Genomic DNA, 15,460 nt, shown 5'->3' on the forward strand with positions numbered 1-15,460 from the left:
TCTTTTCTCCCACCAACTCCTGGTGGATCAAGATCCAACCCCCTGGGATCTAAAAACAAGGAAAAATCAATCAGGTTCTTAAAAAGAAGGCTTTTAATTAAAGAAAAAGGTAAAAATCATCTCTGTAAAATCAGGATGGAAAATAACTTTACAGGGTAATCAAACTTAAAGAGCCCAGAGGACCCCCCTCTAGCCTTAGGTTCAAAGTTACAGCAAACAGAGGTAAACACCCTAGCAAAAGGTACATTTACAAGTTGAGAAAACAAAGATAAAACTAACACGCCTTGCCTGGCTGTACTTACAAGTTTGAAATAGGAGAGACTTGTTCAGAAAGATTTGGAGAGCCTGGATTGATGTCTGGTCCCTTTTAGTTCCAAGAGCGAACTCCCACCAAAACAAAGAGCACAAACAAAAGCCTTCCCCCCACCAAGATTTGAAAGTATCTTGTCCCCTTATTGGTCCTTTGGGTCAGGTGTCAGCCAGGTTACCTGAGCTTCTTAACCCTTTACAGGTAAAAGGATTTTGGAGTCTCTGGCCAGGAGGGATTTTATAGTATTGTACACAGAAGGGCTGTTGCCCTTCCCTTTATAGTTATGACAGGGCCTGATTCTGTACTATCTTCCATCTGGTACACTTATTTACAACTGTGCAAAATGTGTGTAAAATGCTGCCATATCAGTAGCATTTTGCACTTAGCTTGCACAGGTGGAAGACAATGGAGAATCAGTCCCTGTGACTACAAGTCACAGAAAATACAAACCATTAACGATGGAATCACTCATTTTCATGGTAAAATATAATAATGAGAGTTCTAACATAAATGTAATGAGGACGCAAATCCAATTATATGGCAATGATTTTAATGAGAATGGAAATATAGTGTACAGAAACTGGATTCCTTTTTACAATATTTTTAAGATTGTAATCTTGTATTCCTTTTCACATGTTGTACTACGCATAGATATGGGTATTGGGGAATAATAATGATTTTATTTATAAAATCCTCCTTGACATGCATGCTGCACATTAGTTCATAGTAAATACTTTAAAGAAGGCTTAAAAACACAATAAAATAATACAATAAAACCACATTCAGAATACACCAGACAAAGATGAATATAAATGGACCCTGCATATGAAAAAGGAGAAAGAGAATTGACAGTTTATTGGGTTTTGGGGAGTGCAGAGACCAAGGGTCCATTAGATATGGCTATTAATTATATAACTCTTGAGGGGTTTTGCTAAGAAACTAGTGTGTAGAATAAATGATGGAGGAATTTGTTGAAGTTAAGAAGCAAGTTCATCATTTTGAAATCAGCCCATCAGGTTTATTTTGTAAATCTTAATTTTTTCAAGTGCCTCATATATGATTACAAACTAATTTTGCCTTGTGGATCCATATCCTTGAACTTAGGTAGCTAATTATTTATAGGCATCTTGGTATACTGTCAGCATAGCTAATTTACTGGTTGCTGTTTCCAAAAGACTACTGTAAAACTAATCTTTGAGCCTAGGACTCTCAGGGTTGGTTGAGCCAATCAGTAAAATCTGTGGCTACAGATCTGTTAGTTCTGACACCAGGTACAGGAGGAATGCAGATCTTCTCTTCTGGGTTCCTCTCATAAACAGATACACATCTGTTTGTCTGACTTCTTTAGAAGCTGAGGATGCTGTTCCAGCTCAGGGATTAGCACTGTGCGTAGGGTGTTCCCTGTACATGGTAGCAAACACTGAGGATTTTCTTTTTAAGTGCAAGATCAGGCTTTTAGACTGAACATTAGGTAGGATTGTACTTTCCCAGTAAAAGACTCCAGGTTTTAAATAGTGTCCTAGTACTGGGCTCTATGGATCTTATTCTCTCCACAACATGTATAAGCACCCACAGATTATGATGATGCACCTTTTATCAATCGAAAGAGTAAAGAAACAAACATACCTCTGACTCTTACTGATATACAGTTGACTCTGAAGATGTCTTGGTAATATATTCAAAACAATATAAAAGTAGTAGTTGAACATCTGAGTTGATCAGCTTTATGGTGAGCAATGCATTTACAATTTTGTTTTGTGTATCAGTGCATTATCATCAGTGGAGAAAGTGGTGCTGGAAAGACTGAAAGCGCCCATCTGATTGTCCAGCATTTGACCTTCCTGGGAAAGGTATTTATAGCCAGCCAGGTAGCCCAGTGATCAGTGTTTTTTAAACTATCTTTGCTGAAAAAATCCCTGATGCATTTATTTTTAGCTCGTTGAAAACACTGAAAATTGAGCAGTACAGACTGGGGACTTTGTTATTAATTTGGATCTGATATTTTACACTGAAGAGACCATAAAGAATATGCTAGTTTTAAGCTCAGATCCTGCGAAGGCTTATGGACGTGCTTAACTCTATGCACATGAGTTGTCCCATTAAAGTCAGTCACATGCACCATTGTTTGCAGAATTGAGACCTTAGGGCCTGATCCAGCTTTGCCATTGACTTAAATGGATAAACGATCAAACCCATAATGATTAGTGCCTCTGGTTATCTACAGTGCTTATGACCTAGGTCCATTATTCAGACTATAAGAATCAGTGCCAGAATGAAATTGGGAAGGGCCTGCTGCTGCAAACACTTATGCACATATTTAACTTTAAGCATATGAATAATTCCATTGAAGTCACGGCACTTTGAAAACTCAAGTGCTTAAAGTTAAACACGTGTAAATGCTTGCAGGATCAGAGCCTAAATGATATTTATTGTCTAATATTTTATTTAAATAAAATATATGGAGCCTCCTAAGGCGCATATATTGCAAAGAGGGAAAAAATCCAATATCTTCACACCTGCTAGAGACTTTGTTTTCCCCTTCAATATGTGGGTGTGGTGTTGTATCAGTAACTAGGTCAATTCACATGTGCCAGTAGCTGTAGGACACATGATAATGCACACTATGTTTCAGAGGCTGGGAAGAAGCCTTGAGTAAGCATTCTTTTGGGGCATTCTTTCTGATCTGTGTCTATTCTGTCTAGGCCAATAACCGCGCTTTGCGTGAGAAGATTCTTCAAGTGAACCCTCTGGTTGAAGCATTTGGGAATGCCTGCACTGCTATCAATGACAACTCAAGTCGTTTTGGAAAATACTTGGAAATGATGTTTACACCAACAGGAGCTGTAATGGGGGCAAAAATTTCTGAATATCTACTTGAAAAATCCAGAGTCATAAAGCAGGCTGTGTAGGTTAATAATACTATGTCCTTTCAAATCTACTCTACCTTTTTTGTTTGTTTGTTTTTACTTTTCAAAAAACACTTTTCAATGAAATCTTGTATAACCCACTGGCAGCTTGTGCTACAGCACTTGTACTATGGCTGGAAGTACAGTTAGTTTCATTCTTCTGGGCTGGAGACCAATACCACTCTATTGTTTGGTAAAGAATGCTCTGTATAGTATATTGTTTCTCCCAGAGCCTATCTCCTATAAACATATCATTGTACCTTTGTGCTCAACCTCCAACAACTTATAAAGGGAAGGAGAAGAGCCTGATCTCAGACTCATTGCCACTGTCTGGTTGGGTGGGTTTTGTGTGTTTAACAGATAAGATGGAAGAGCTTTTCATTGGGCTTTTGCTGCTTCTGGCCCTGATCCTGCACCATTAAAGTCAATGGGAGCTTTGCCATTTACTTCAATGAACATAGGATCAATCCCTCTTCCATTAACTTGACAGTGTACACATAGTGAAAACATGTAGATGCAGATATACCTGTAAGCTTTAAAAGAATACATTTTTTTTCCAGAGGAGAAAAAAACTTCCATATATTTTACTATATTTATGCTGGTCTTTTTCATCAGAAGAAACTTTCTGAGTATAGACTTCCTGAAAAAAAGCCTCCTAGGTAACTATCACTAATTTGTTTTTAATGCGGTTGTAATTGGCTATTGATTGGGGCTTGCTTTCAGTGTGATGCTTTAAAATCTCTCTTAATCTTTCTCTATCCCTTATGGATCTTTCTTAATCCTCCCAAGTACAGATGAGGATGGACAACAAGGAATTACATTATTATTTTCTTTGAGGACTTGCAGCATTTATAATAAGAGGGAAAAAAGCCGTCTCCTCATTATCTAGATTTTCATTCCTTCTTTCAGGTCTTCTCTATCCCCAGAAATGAATGGCTGTGAATGTAGAGCTTTCTGGTAATACTGCAGGAGCAACTCAAAATATATTGGTTTAAATTTATGTTACTCTTTGGATATTAGGGCAAATTCTACTTGAATGCAGTAGTAGTAGTAGAAGGTGCATTTCAATTAAAGTAAATGGAATTGCAGTGTCTTACTTCAGGGCTGAATCTTGTTCGTTAAATTTGAGTTACTAATTTCATTTGCTATCTGTCTCTTCATTGAAAAACTATAATGTTGGGATAACATTTTAATTTGTGCTGAAGGAATAAAAACTAATAGAAAGAAAATAATCCAAAAACTTTTTGATTAGCACGACAATATTTATTTGGTTAAAAAACATTGAAATTAGTGGTCTGCTCCATTACTGATGCAATCCTATTGAAATCAGTGGGGGTTGTAGCTGTCCTTCTGTTAACACAGCATTTTAATTATGCCATTTTATTTAGGTATATAGATAATGAAACTGGAAGAGTAATGCAAGATATTATTACTAAAGACTCATATGGAAGACAATTTGAAGCAATTCAACATTGCTTTAGGATCATAGGATTCACTGATGAGGTGAGAGATTAATCATGAAGTAGCTACCAAAGCATTATTGACCTTATTTTTAAAAACCACCTCCAATATTTCCTGTGCAAATGCTGGCATTTGTTATCTAAATATACCATTATGCCACAGAATCTCACCTTTGTAATTGTGTGTACAAAACTGCACCCACAGAACTGGAGGACTGACTGAGGCTTCAGTCTTTATTGAGGCAAGCGCCATTCTATCCCATTCACATTTCCATTTCTATCTCACTTTTCCATTTCGGAGGGAGTTTACCTGAGTAAGGATAGAGTAAAAACTGAACTGGGCAAGTCAGAACCTCAGAATGACCCAATGGACTTTACACACACTCTTCCTATCTTATTTTTAAACAGACCGCATTTGGGGGCTACAACTAACTAATTGTGTCTTGTTAAGGTAGTTCTTATCTCATTTTGCAGGAAGTGCATTCAGTTTACAAAATTCTGGCTGGAATCTTGAATACAGGAAACATTGAGTTTGCTGCCATTTCCTCACAACACCAAACTGATAAAAGTGAAGTTCCCAATGCAGAGGCCTTAGATAATGGTAAATATGTTTTTAATATTGTCAGTTCTATAAATGCAGCTTGATTGCATTTGTAAGAATCTCTAACTGATGGGTAGTAGGTAGGTAGTGCTGGCAATTTTTGTTCTCCAGTCACAGCCATCTTTCCCATCTGTTATCTTCCAGCTGCTGCCCTGCTCAGTATTGGATCAGAAGAGCTCCAGGAAGCTCTAACCTCTCACTGTGTTGTAACACGAGGAGAGACTATTATCCGAACAAACACTGTGGACAAAGCCGCTGATGTGCGAGATGCCATGTCTAAAGCACTTTATGGTCGACTCTTCAGCTGGATTGTAAATCGTATTAATACACTGCTGCAGCCAGATAAAAATATATGGCAAGTTACATATTGCTGACGTGTGTGTGATGGGATCATCCCCTTTTGTATTTTTGATTTTGCTGGAGGAATACTGTGTTTATTTGGAAAAGACCTCAAAATGGCCTTCATGCTGTGATCCTAAATTCTGTTTCCAGGACATTAACCCCATCCTTTTCAAAGAGCTGACTGGGATTTGGCTACTGAAATCAATGAGAATTGTGTGGTTAAAATCCCAGGCAAGTCTTTGAAAAGAGTCTGTGTATATGGTAAGCATGAAAATCATACCAGATGCCCATAGATAACCAATTAGAGTAGGCTGGGTACATTAAACACAAGTATTGTTCTATGTGATCCTTCCAGTTCTCAAGTAGTATTAAACTAGTGATAAAATATAGATATAAATGATTACAGAACAGCTACTTAATGAATATATTTTTGACATTCCAATGCAAGCTGTTAAAACCAGCTGTCAAAACATTTAATTATGAAAACTTTAATGCCAATTTGCATTATAGAAATGTTTACACTGTGCCATCTTATTTCTTTCCTGGAACAAAGACAGATCCTCAGACCCTGTTCTAGCTGCTTTGCACTTCTCAAGGAGCAACTGGGTATTCCCAAGCATAAGTGAATCCCTCAGGTGGTGTAAAGCTGCCATAGCTGCTTTGATTTTGTTGGCTCCCCCCACATTCTCCATGGAGAGGATATGTTGGAAGTGAGGGAAGGCATGGAGAGGATATATTGGGGGCAGGGTTGCAGCAACATATGTCCTCATGGGACTGCTGCTGGTGGTGTAGGTTAGAGCAGCCCTTAGGCAGCTTTGAGTTATGCTGGGGGCTGTTTCATTCCCTGATAGTGCCAGAATTGGGGAACTGGAAAGGTGTCTTATATTTCTCTTTCCTTTGTCTCCTCATAACTGAGCTCAACACAGTAAAGGATGCAGACCACAGTCTGAGACTGCCTGTCTGTCTGGCTTAGGCAGGATCAAAGTAATGGGAAATGGAGGAGCACAGCTCCCCTTCTTCTGTCAACAGCAGAGGGAGAGCTCCTCCTCTTCCATGGCCAGTGCATGAGAGCTCCTCTTTCTTTCTCAATCTACTTCAGCATGGCTATCTAGGTTGCCTACCTAAGAGTCTACACAGCCCTCTTCTACCTGAGGAGGCTGTCAAATAGTTTTCTGTTGAGATCTACTTGCTGGAACCATTCCCTGAATACCTCTGAAGAGGTGCTGCTTGGAATCAGCACTTCCCAATGATTTCTCTCTTCCTCCTCCCAAAACCTTAGCAGAACTTGTGTAATGCAAGAATCTCAGAGTTGAAAAGGGATAGGGTGATCAGATGTCCTGATTTTATAGTGTCTATCCTGATAGTCAGGTCTTTGTTTAATATAGTTGCCTATTACCCTCCACGCCCTATTCTGATTTTTCATACTTGCTATCTGGTCACCCTAAAAAGGAGTGTGGTAATGACTGTAAACACAGCCTGTGTTTGATTTATACAGGCTGTGTCTCTTCCTTTTGTGGTGGATTGAATTAATGATAGTATCTGATCTTGAGTATCAGAGGGGTAGCCGTGTTAGTCTGGATCTGTAAAAAGCCGACGAAGTGGACATTCACCCACGAAAGCTTATGCTCCAATACATCTGTTAGTCTTAAAGGTGCTACAGGACTCTCTGTTGCTTTATCTGATCTTGATTATCCTGTTTCTTTTTATTTTTCCTGGGTTTTGCTCCATGTTGGATTTTGTGTGTGTTTTCTACACAGCAATGCTGAAAGCCGGATGAATGTTGGGATACTGGATATCTTTGGATTTGAGAACTTCACAAGAAATTCCTTTGAACAGCTATGCATAAACATTGCTAATGAACAAATCCAGTTTTATTTCAATCAGCACATCTTTGCACTTGAACAGGTAGATTTAAGGCTGCTGTGATTGTAAGCTATCTCTCTCTTTATATATATAAAATTTATTTTTAATACAAGACTGTGGCTGAACAATATACCAATGACTTTTTGCCATTGGGAAGAGTGTTGTGACCCTTGTTGCATTTTTGAAAGAAAAACTAGTTTTAGGTAATTTTTATGGATTGTATTACAAATTAATAAAAAGACAAACCTAAAATTCAAGAAACTTCTTGCTAAAAATAACTATTATGACTTTTATTAAACAAAGGATTAAAGAGAACAGTTATCAAACCAAAATTATAATTGAGTTAATAAATCAACATATTGACAATAATATGGAATGAAATCAGCAATTGATCAAATCACTGGATGAACACAATCAGGATTTAAATCATGAAGTTAGCATAGTGCATGATCAAGTCTTATACATATTTAAGCCTGGAAAGCTAAGGGGATGTAATTTACTTCTCAGATCCCTGAAGCAGCTAGATTCCTTCAAGGTTTCCATTGACTGAGTGGTTGACTTTTTCCTGATTAATTTAGCTCTACTGTAATACAGAATGATTAACAACCTATAATTTCCCTTGTTAGTGCAGAACAAAAGGGTAACACAAAGTGATTTAAGATATGATTTACTTAGAAATTGGATACACATGTGCTATGTCTTTAACATTCTCTCTTTCTCTCTTCTTCCCCCTCCCCCTTTCTCTTTCATATCTAAAAAGTGTTAACAGAAAAAATAATGAATACAGGAAGTAGGCGCCTCTACCAATCCACAAAATAGGAAAAATAATAAAAGTTTTTTAAAAGAAAAATGTTTTAACGGTGCTTCTGCTTGCTGGGTTTCAGATTTTCAAAGTAAAAATTGTAATTCAGGGGACCAGGTGACATCATCTCTAGTTGGTATTTTACGCTGGCCAGCAGGCTGCCTCTGCGCACTTGGCTAGTCAGCTGGAGTAGCCTAAAGTGGTCTTGGTCTGGCTCTTCTTTTTAGGGGAAAGGGTGTTGGGGGATGGCAGCAGCCCTTCGTGGTGTTGTGGTGGCCTGGTAGAAACACCTGTGGTCACTTAGATCTTTAAGGTTGTGATTCTAGTTCACTCTACCCCATGCCACATCCTGGGAAATCTTCCAAGCAAATCCGGGGATCATAGACCTCCCACTCTGATACTGTGGTCCAATCCAGGTTGAGGGTAGGCGAGTTTGACCTTTGATCATTCTGGAAAGTCCCGTCTCTTACGAGCAGTTCTGTAACAACCTAAGTCACCAAACCAAAGAAAGAAATGTGGTCTAGAGTGATTGAAGACTTAATTAAGATATTGTTATTTCTTACTTCACTCCTACTTCCATCCATTCATATTTCCATTCCCTTAGCATATCTTAAAATATTCTGGGCTTTTTACTGGCATAGAATTAGGCCACTAACAATTCTATGGCTTGATCATATGGTCATCTCTAAGAAAAAGCGCTGTCGCTTTCTGTTAATACAAATCTTACTTAAGCTAAAGAAAAATTAAGAGTTTACAGAACAAGAAAATGGAAGTTTAGAGACTAGACCTCAATCAGATAGACCCATTTCCCACACGATATTGTGACCTTGCTGCCACACAATTGTTGTGAGCTTTGTAGGCAATTAAATGTTATAAGATCCTATAAACAAGAAAGAAGCTTTGTGCCAGAAATGTCCTGATGGTAATGTTCTCATGGTCAATTCAGTATTAACTGTAATTATGACTTTGTAGATGGAATATCAGAATGAGGGCATTGATGCTACTACAGTGGAGTATGAGGACAATCGTCCACTTCTAGATATGTTCCTTCAGAAACCAATGGGAGTACTTTCTCTACTTGACGAAGAAAGTCGATTTCCCCAGGCGACAGACCTGACTTTAGTTGGTATGAATAATAATTTAAAAACCTCTAAAGAATGACTGATACACATTGAGTGAGAGACATGACATCTTATAGTATTTTTGCTAGTCTACATAACCACTGAGTCCGTGGCATTAGCAATGGATTGAGAAGGCTTTTGAAAATTCTGCTATGATATCACCAATATTCAGACATGAATAAATGGATTTTTATTTACTTAAGTATTTATTTTCTCTCTCTTTGCTCAGGTACTCACTTCAACTATTTTGCTAGTTTCTTGTTGTTTTTATACAGTTAATGTTATTTTATGGTTTAAATATTAATACCTATCTAAATAGGGCTTTACAATCTACGGGATTTACAAATATTAAATAATCGTCACAATGCTGCTGTATGTTAGGTACTTCAAGGATTCTTATCCTCATTTAAGAGATGGGAAACTGAGACAGAAAGGAAGAGAGACATGCCCGAGACCATACATTGAGTTAGTAGTAGTGACAAGGGTAGAATTCAGATCTTCCTGGCTTTTAACATCATTACCCCATTACACACCACTGTTTTATTACAGATTGCCTCATCATAAGTAGAAAGTGTGTGTGTGACTTTGCTGTGCCATCTGACTAGATAGTTCCTTAACTTGATGATTATTTTATGAACATTTTAATAAATCGTGTTGCCAACTTTAAAATGTGTGCAGCCAATATTAAAATATGATCCTATTTTTATTTACTTAGGGTGGAATTCTCCTCTCTGATCAGCAACACAGAGCTCCTGTTGCTGTCAATGGAACACACAGTAGAGCTACTCACTGTGATTTAGAGAGCTGAATTTTGCCTTAAAATAATAGCTGCAGGTTAGATAGCATAGTGCATACACACGTTTTTCAATTCCAGAGAACTGGGTCCACACTTGATTTTAGGTCAAAGGTGCAATGAATGAGAGAGTTTCATTCCAATCCCCATTCATATGCTGGAGCCGGAAGCTTGCTTGTGGGTCCTATAAATAGGCCAATATTGAATACTGAGCTTACATTTCCCCATAGGCAGACTCCCTGCCTCAGAGCTGTTCAATTCTATTACTGCTGCCTTGAAATCAGGGCGTGCTGGAAGATCTCAAGATGTGTGTAGCAAGTTGATATCTTTGACTCTATGCAGGTGTGCCAGCCAGCAACTCACTCCAAATAAATCTCCAAGCCTAATTTTGTGTCTTAAACTAAAGAATATTTTAGTGGCAGTGTGAAACATAAATAGAAAAAAATCATGAAATTTAAGATTCACAGATTTTAAGCCAGATGGGACCATTCTGATCATCTAGTCTGATCTCCGGCATAATTTAGGCCAGAGAATTTCTCCATGTGATTCCTGTATCAAGCCCATAACTGCTGATAGAGATAAACAAATGCAATGGGAAGTTTCACTATACAGGCACTAGTTTCAGTACAAAATATCACAGGATTATCTCGCAGGGCAGAAAAGGCCTTGTTCTCACTCAGCTGTATAAGCTGTCTCTCTTTCTGTTAGCTCAGTGTATTGTGGGCATATACCTCATAGAGTGTGTGTATTTCTCAAGAACCGGGGCTTGGGCTGCGCAGCTGTAAAATTGCACTGTAGACATTCAGGCTCAGGCTCGAGCCCATGCTCTGGGAGCCCATGAGTGGGGTGGGTCCCAGAGTCTAGGCTCCAGCGCAAGCCCCAGTGTCTACACTGCAGATTTACATCCCCGCAGCCCAAGCCCAAGCAGCTGACCCAGGCCAGCTGCAGGTGTTTAATTGCTGTGTAGACATATCCCAGAAGGCCCCTTTGGACATAAGCCTGTTTTTTTGTAGAAGTTCAAATGCAGGATAAAAGATGCCTAAAGACCTTAACATGTATTTAAATGAAAGTGCAGGTGGATATCTTCTTCTTTGGCTATCCCTTGATGCGAGGATGTTGTCTGCCAAGGGGGTTCATTGGTGGGTTTTTAGGTGGCTGAGGAGCCCAGTTCGTGCCCTGAAGATTTCCCCACAGAAGTGACAGGTGTAATCTTGGAGGGGACATAGTTGTTGGCTGGAGTGTTGTGCCCTTTCTTTCTTGTGGATATAACAAACTATGGGAAGGAACAAGGGCATTCACATAGGGCAGATATGTACATAGCTAGAGGGCTTTGAGTTGGTTATTTATTAAAAATATAAGATATAAACAAATGAATAAATAAATAGGATAAATATGAGAAGTTTCTTCTAGCATTCTACCTACCAAGCCATTGTCATTTGTTAGTTTCCGATAGGCATCCCATTAGAAGTGAGTCGTGAGGGATTTGAAGGATTAGTTTGGGGAGGCTGTTCATTTATAAGTGGCAACTTGGAAGAAAGAACACAGGTGCTTGCAGGAAAAGCTGACAAAGGCTGACATCATTGGTGGACAATGTGATAACTTATAAGAGTATTTTGTACTAATTCTGATTTTTTGGGTTGTAAGCTGTCCCTAATTATGGTGGAGAGTTGTGATTTAAATTGCTGTGGTTCACCTTTAACAGTTACCTTTTTTTAATGACTAGATAAGTTTGAAGATAATTTAAGATGCAAATACTTTTGGAGGCCCAAACGAGTGGAGCTGTGTTTTGGCATTCAGCACTATGCTGGAAAGGTAAAGGCCATATGGTCTGAATGTAATAAGTGGTATAGTCACTATCTATTCCATCCAGAGGCATTTAAATTGCTTGCAGATTTCTCTCTTTTTAATGGATTAATTGTTTTTAAAGAAACCTAGAATTTGTGATAAGATTTGCAATTCAAAATTGCCCGTGTTATAAATGCTCCTTACAGTTCTGGAGGTGGCATCCCGACACGTGAAATGCCACCCCAGCTGAGACTAGGGTGACCAGTTAGCAACTGTGAAAAATCAGGACGGGGGTAATAGGCGCTTATATAAGACAAAGCCCCAAATATCGGGACTGTCCCTATAAAATTGGGACATCTGGTCACCCCAGCTGAGACATTTCGTAGAAGTGGTGGCCCCCCTTGAGCCAGAACAACCTGCCAATTATAACATCTCTATCCATTAACACATATACTCAGTAGTAATTGTTTGTGTGGAAGAGAAAGAGCAGGAAAGGAAAGGAGGTTCAATGAATAAAACAGAGTTTAAAACTCTCTCTGCAATAGTGCTTTCTTTTTAAACTCCTGTAGAGGGCAGAGGAGTGACTGGAAGAATTCCCCTCCTACATATTGTAGGTATATTCTAGTGCTCTGCAGAACTCAACAGTTTTGGTTTTAGTTGGTTTCATGTCCACTGAGTTTTGTTTGGAATTTGAGGTCTAAATTCCCAATTGTAAACAAAACTCAACCAAAGCAGCCTAGGTTTGCATGATTTCCATGCAGACCTCAGCTCATGCTCAATGCAAGGGTCAAGAACCTCCACAAATCTTCTGGTAAACCTTGCCCAACTTTGGGGTTTGTTAAGGAAAACCAAATTCCACAAAGTTCCAGTAAATTCTTTGCCGCCCAAATGTCAAATCCTAGAGGCAGTGTTGACTTTCAGTCATTCTCCACAGTAGGGCCAAATTTAGCTCTAATGTAACTTCAAGACCATGGCTATGTCTACACCACCGCGGTAAGTCGACCTACGCTACGCAACTCCAGCTACGTGAATAAGGTAGCTGGAGTCGATGTACCTTAGGTCGAGTTACCGCGGGGTCTACACTGCAGGGGGTTGATGGGAGAAAATCTCCCATCGACTTACCTTACTCTTCTCTTCGGGGGTAGAGTACAGGGATTGACTGGAGAGCGATCTGCAGTCGATTTGGTGGGTCTTTACTAGACCCGCTAAATCGACTGCCGGTGGATCGATCTCAGAGCGTCGATCCCTGCGGTAGTGTAGACCTGCCCCATGTGCTGTGCCTGTGTTTTTCTGGCACTGAGGCCATTTATAGTAAAGCTGGATGCTGGAAATTACTGTAGTTTTAAAAAATAAAATCTAAAGCAGAATAACTATTCCAATTTTGATACAAAGATTTGATCATTGATTACTAATAACTGTGAGAAAAACAATTCAGAGCAGTTTTGCCTTTCAAAGCCTTCAGAATTAAAAATTTAAAAATACTGTGCCCTAAGCCAGTGCAAATTAAAGAGAGGATCCCAGATGAATAAATATCCATTTGGTAACAGTGGTAGTACATTTTGTATCCATTTTGCCAGTGTGCTAGATATGAAATTTACTCCTGTTTCTCCAGAAGATTTAATTACAGATCACACTCTGGCTACATGCAGTAAATGCAGAGTGGCTGCTCCGTCTGAAAACCATTGCATATTTCATGTGTAACCTGTCAAGTGATGCGGTGAGTGTGGTGCTACACTGTGTTATGTTGCATTGGGCACGTCATAGTTTGATGTGATACAGCGTAATAGAGTGTGACTCAGCCTAAGCCACTTAAACCAATTTGATATACCAATGACATGTTATGAATGCAGATGCTGTCTAAAGCCAGCTCACACTTTGAGAACACTGCAGTAATTCACCAGCTTGTCAGGTTTGAACTAGCTTACTTGGTCAACTTGCCTGTTTAAAGTAAATGACAGGGTTTTGGTAGTCTATTTCAGCTGTTTGTTCATTCTGTCTCCAACACCTAGGTATTATATGATGCCTACGGTTTCCTTGAGAAGAACAGAGACACTCTTCCTGCTGATATAGTGGTGGTGCTGAGAACTTCAGAGAACAAACTTCTTCAGCAGCTGTTCTCTAGTCCATTAACCAAAACAGGTATTTCTCTGCATAACTTTGTTAATAGTAAGACTTCCTGACTAGATGTCCCTGCAGCCTTCTACTACTACTACTGCACAGAACCCTGGCATTGTTTTCCATCAGGGTTACAAAAAGTAATCTGGAGTTGTAAAATACTTAACGTTTGCTATTTTCAAGGCAATTTATGGGCATTAATTAATCACAACATTACTGTGAGGTATCCACATTTCAGAGATGGAGGGAGATTAAATGATAGCCAAGGCCCGACTTCATTGTCAGAGTAGGGATGAGACGTCAGGAGTTTCCTGGGTATTAGTTTTGTGCTCAGACCACTAGACAACACTTCCCTGTCTCTAGCTTCTTGCATAATTTGCTTTACATTGTGTAAACCATGTATATCCAATTTTGGCAAAGATAGTTTTTGCAGGTAACATCCTCTCTGTTTAAACACACCTGCACAATACTTTAAAATATCTTACTAGTTATGGAATAAAAAATATACCGAACTGATAGAATTAATTATTTCAGATGATTTGAAACTTGGGGACATTGACTTACACACATGTGCCTATGTCTATTGCTAATTTATAACAATAAGGTGAAGTTCAATGACTTCAAAGATAGCTGCCATAAATCAATAGAATGTGCCCGACACTTCTGCCATATAAACACCAACAGTGCAACACACCCACAGCCAAAACGAGTCTGTGCACGTTACAGTAGAGTGTGCATGTGACATGTTACATAAACACCTACACTACAACACACATACAAAGCTAAGAGACTGTCAGGAGTTGCTACATAAAAGGAAAAGTCTCTTTCAGAACAGGTTAGAAAAGGATGTAGACACCTGAAGGCTTTTGGTCTGATATGCCATTTCTTTGCAGGAGTAAGGAGACCTTTGATAATTCACTTGTGGTTAGAGAGTTACCGGCTAGAATACGGTGATGTATACCCATGCAGTTCATGCAATAATCAGTATCTTGCTGATACAAAATGTCAAAACTAATATGTAGAGTACAGTACCAAGTCATTTCAAATTACTGTAAATGCTTTGGGCTGAATTCCACTCTGTAACCCATGAAACGCCATTGACTTCAGTGGGTTTGCATAGATGTAGTTGATAGCAATTTTTGAGTCTACTTGTCTATATTCTGCATAGGATAGATGCCTATTATACTGGCTCTATTGTTTTTCTGTAGTTTGAGGACTATTTTTGTTAGTGTGGCTTTGGTTTGGGCCTCTACAAACCGTTCCTAAGAAGGTACCTTCTCTCTCTCCTTTCAGGAGGTGAGAGGTGGAGCTCAGAATCTGAACTTTCCTGTAAGAAAATCGTTCACCTTTTGTATTATGAGA

The 15,460-nt window shown here is 39.0% G+C and overlaps 1 protein-coding gene across 1 annotated transcript in view; it reads left to right on the top strand.

Annotated features, from left to right (window-relative positions):
• The window catches only part of MYO3B (myosin IIIB), a 296,479-nt gene that overhangs the window by 150,476 nt on the left and 130,543 nt on the right, over window positions 1–15,460 (top strand). Inside the window, exons 15-24 of the mRNA XM_065413693.1 lie at window positions 2,077–2,160; window positions 3,013–3,215; window positions 3,777–3,875; window positions 4,605–4,719; window positions 5,151–5,277; window positions 5,422–5,632; window positions 7,377–7,524; window positions 9,257–9,410; window positions 11,922–12,010; window positions 13,993–14,122. Of these exons, the coding sequence (XP_065269765.1) occupies window positions 2,077–2,160; window positions 3,013–3,215; window positions 3,777–3,875; window positions 4,605–4,719; window positions 5,151–5,277; window positions 5,422–5,632; window positions 7,377–7,524; window positions 9,257–9,410; window positions 11,922–12,010; window positions 13,993–14,122 (1,360 nt within the window). The remainder of the gene's footprint in view (window positions 1–2,076; window positions 2,161–3,012; window positions 3,216–3,776; window positions 3,876–4,604; window positions 4,720–5,150; window positions 5,278–5,421; window positions 5,633–7,376; window positions 7,525–9,256; window positions 9,411–11,921; window positions 12,011–13,992; window positions 14,123–15,460) is intronic.

The sequence above is a fragment of the Emys orbicularis genome, chromosome 11 (assembly GCF_028017835.1).
Source record: "Emys orbicularis isolate rEmyOrb1 chromosome 11, rEmyOrb1.hap1, whole genome shotgun sequence".
NCBI classification, from domain to species: Eukaryota; Metazoa; Chordata; order Testudines; family Emydidae; genus Emys; species Emys orbicularis.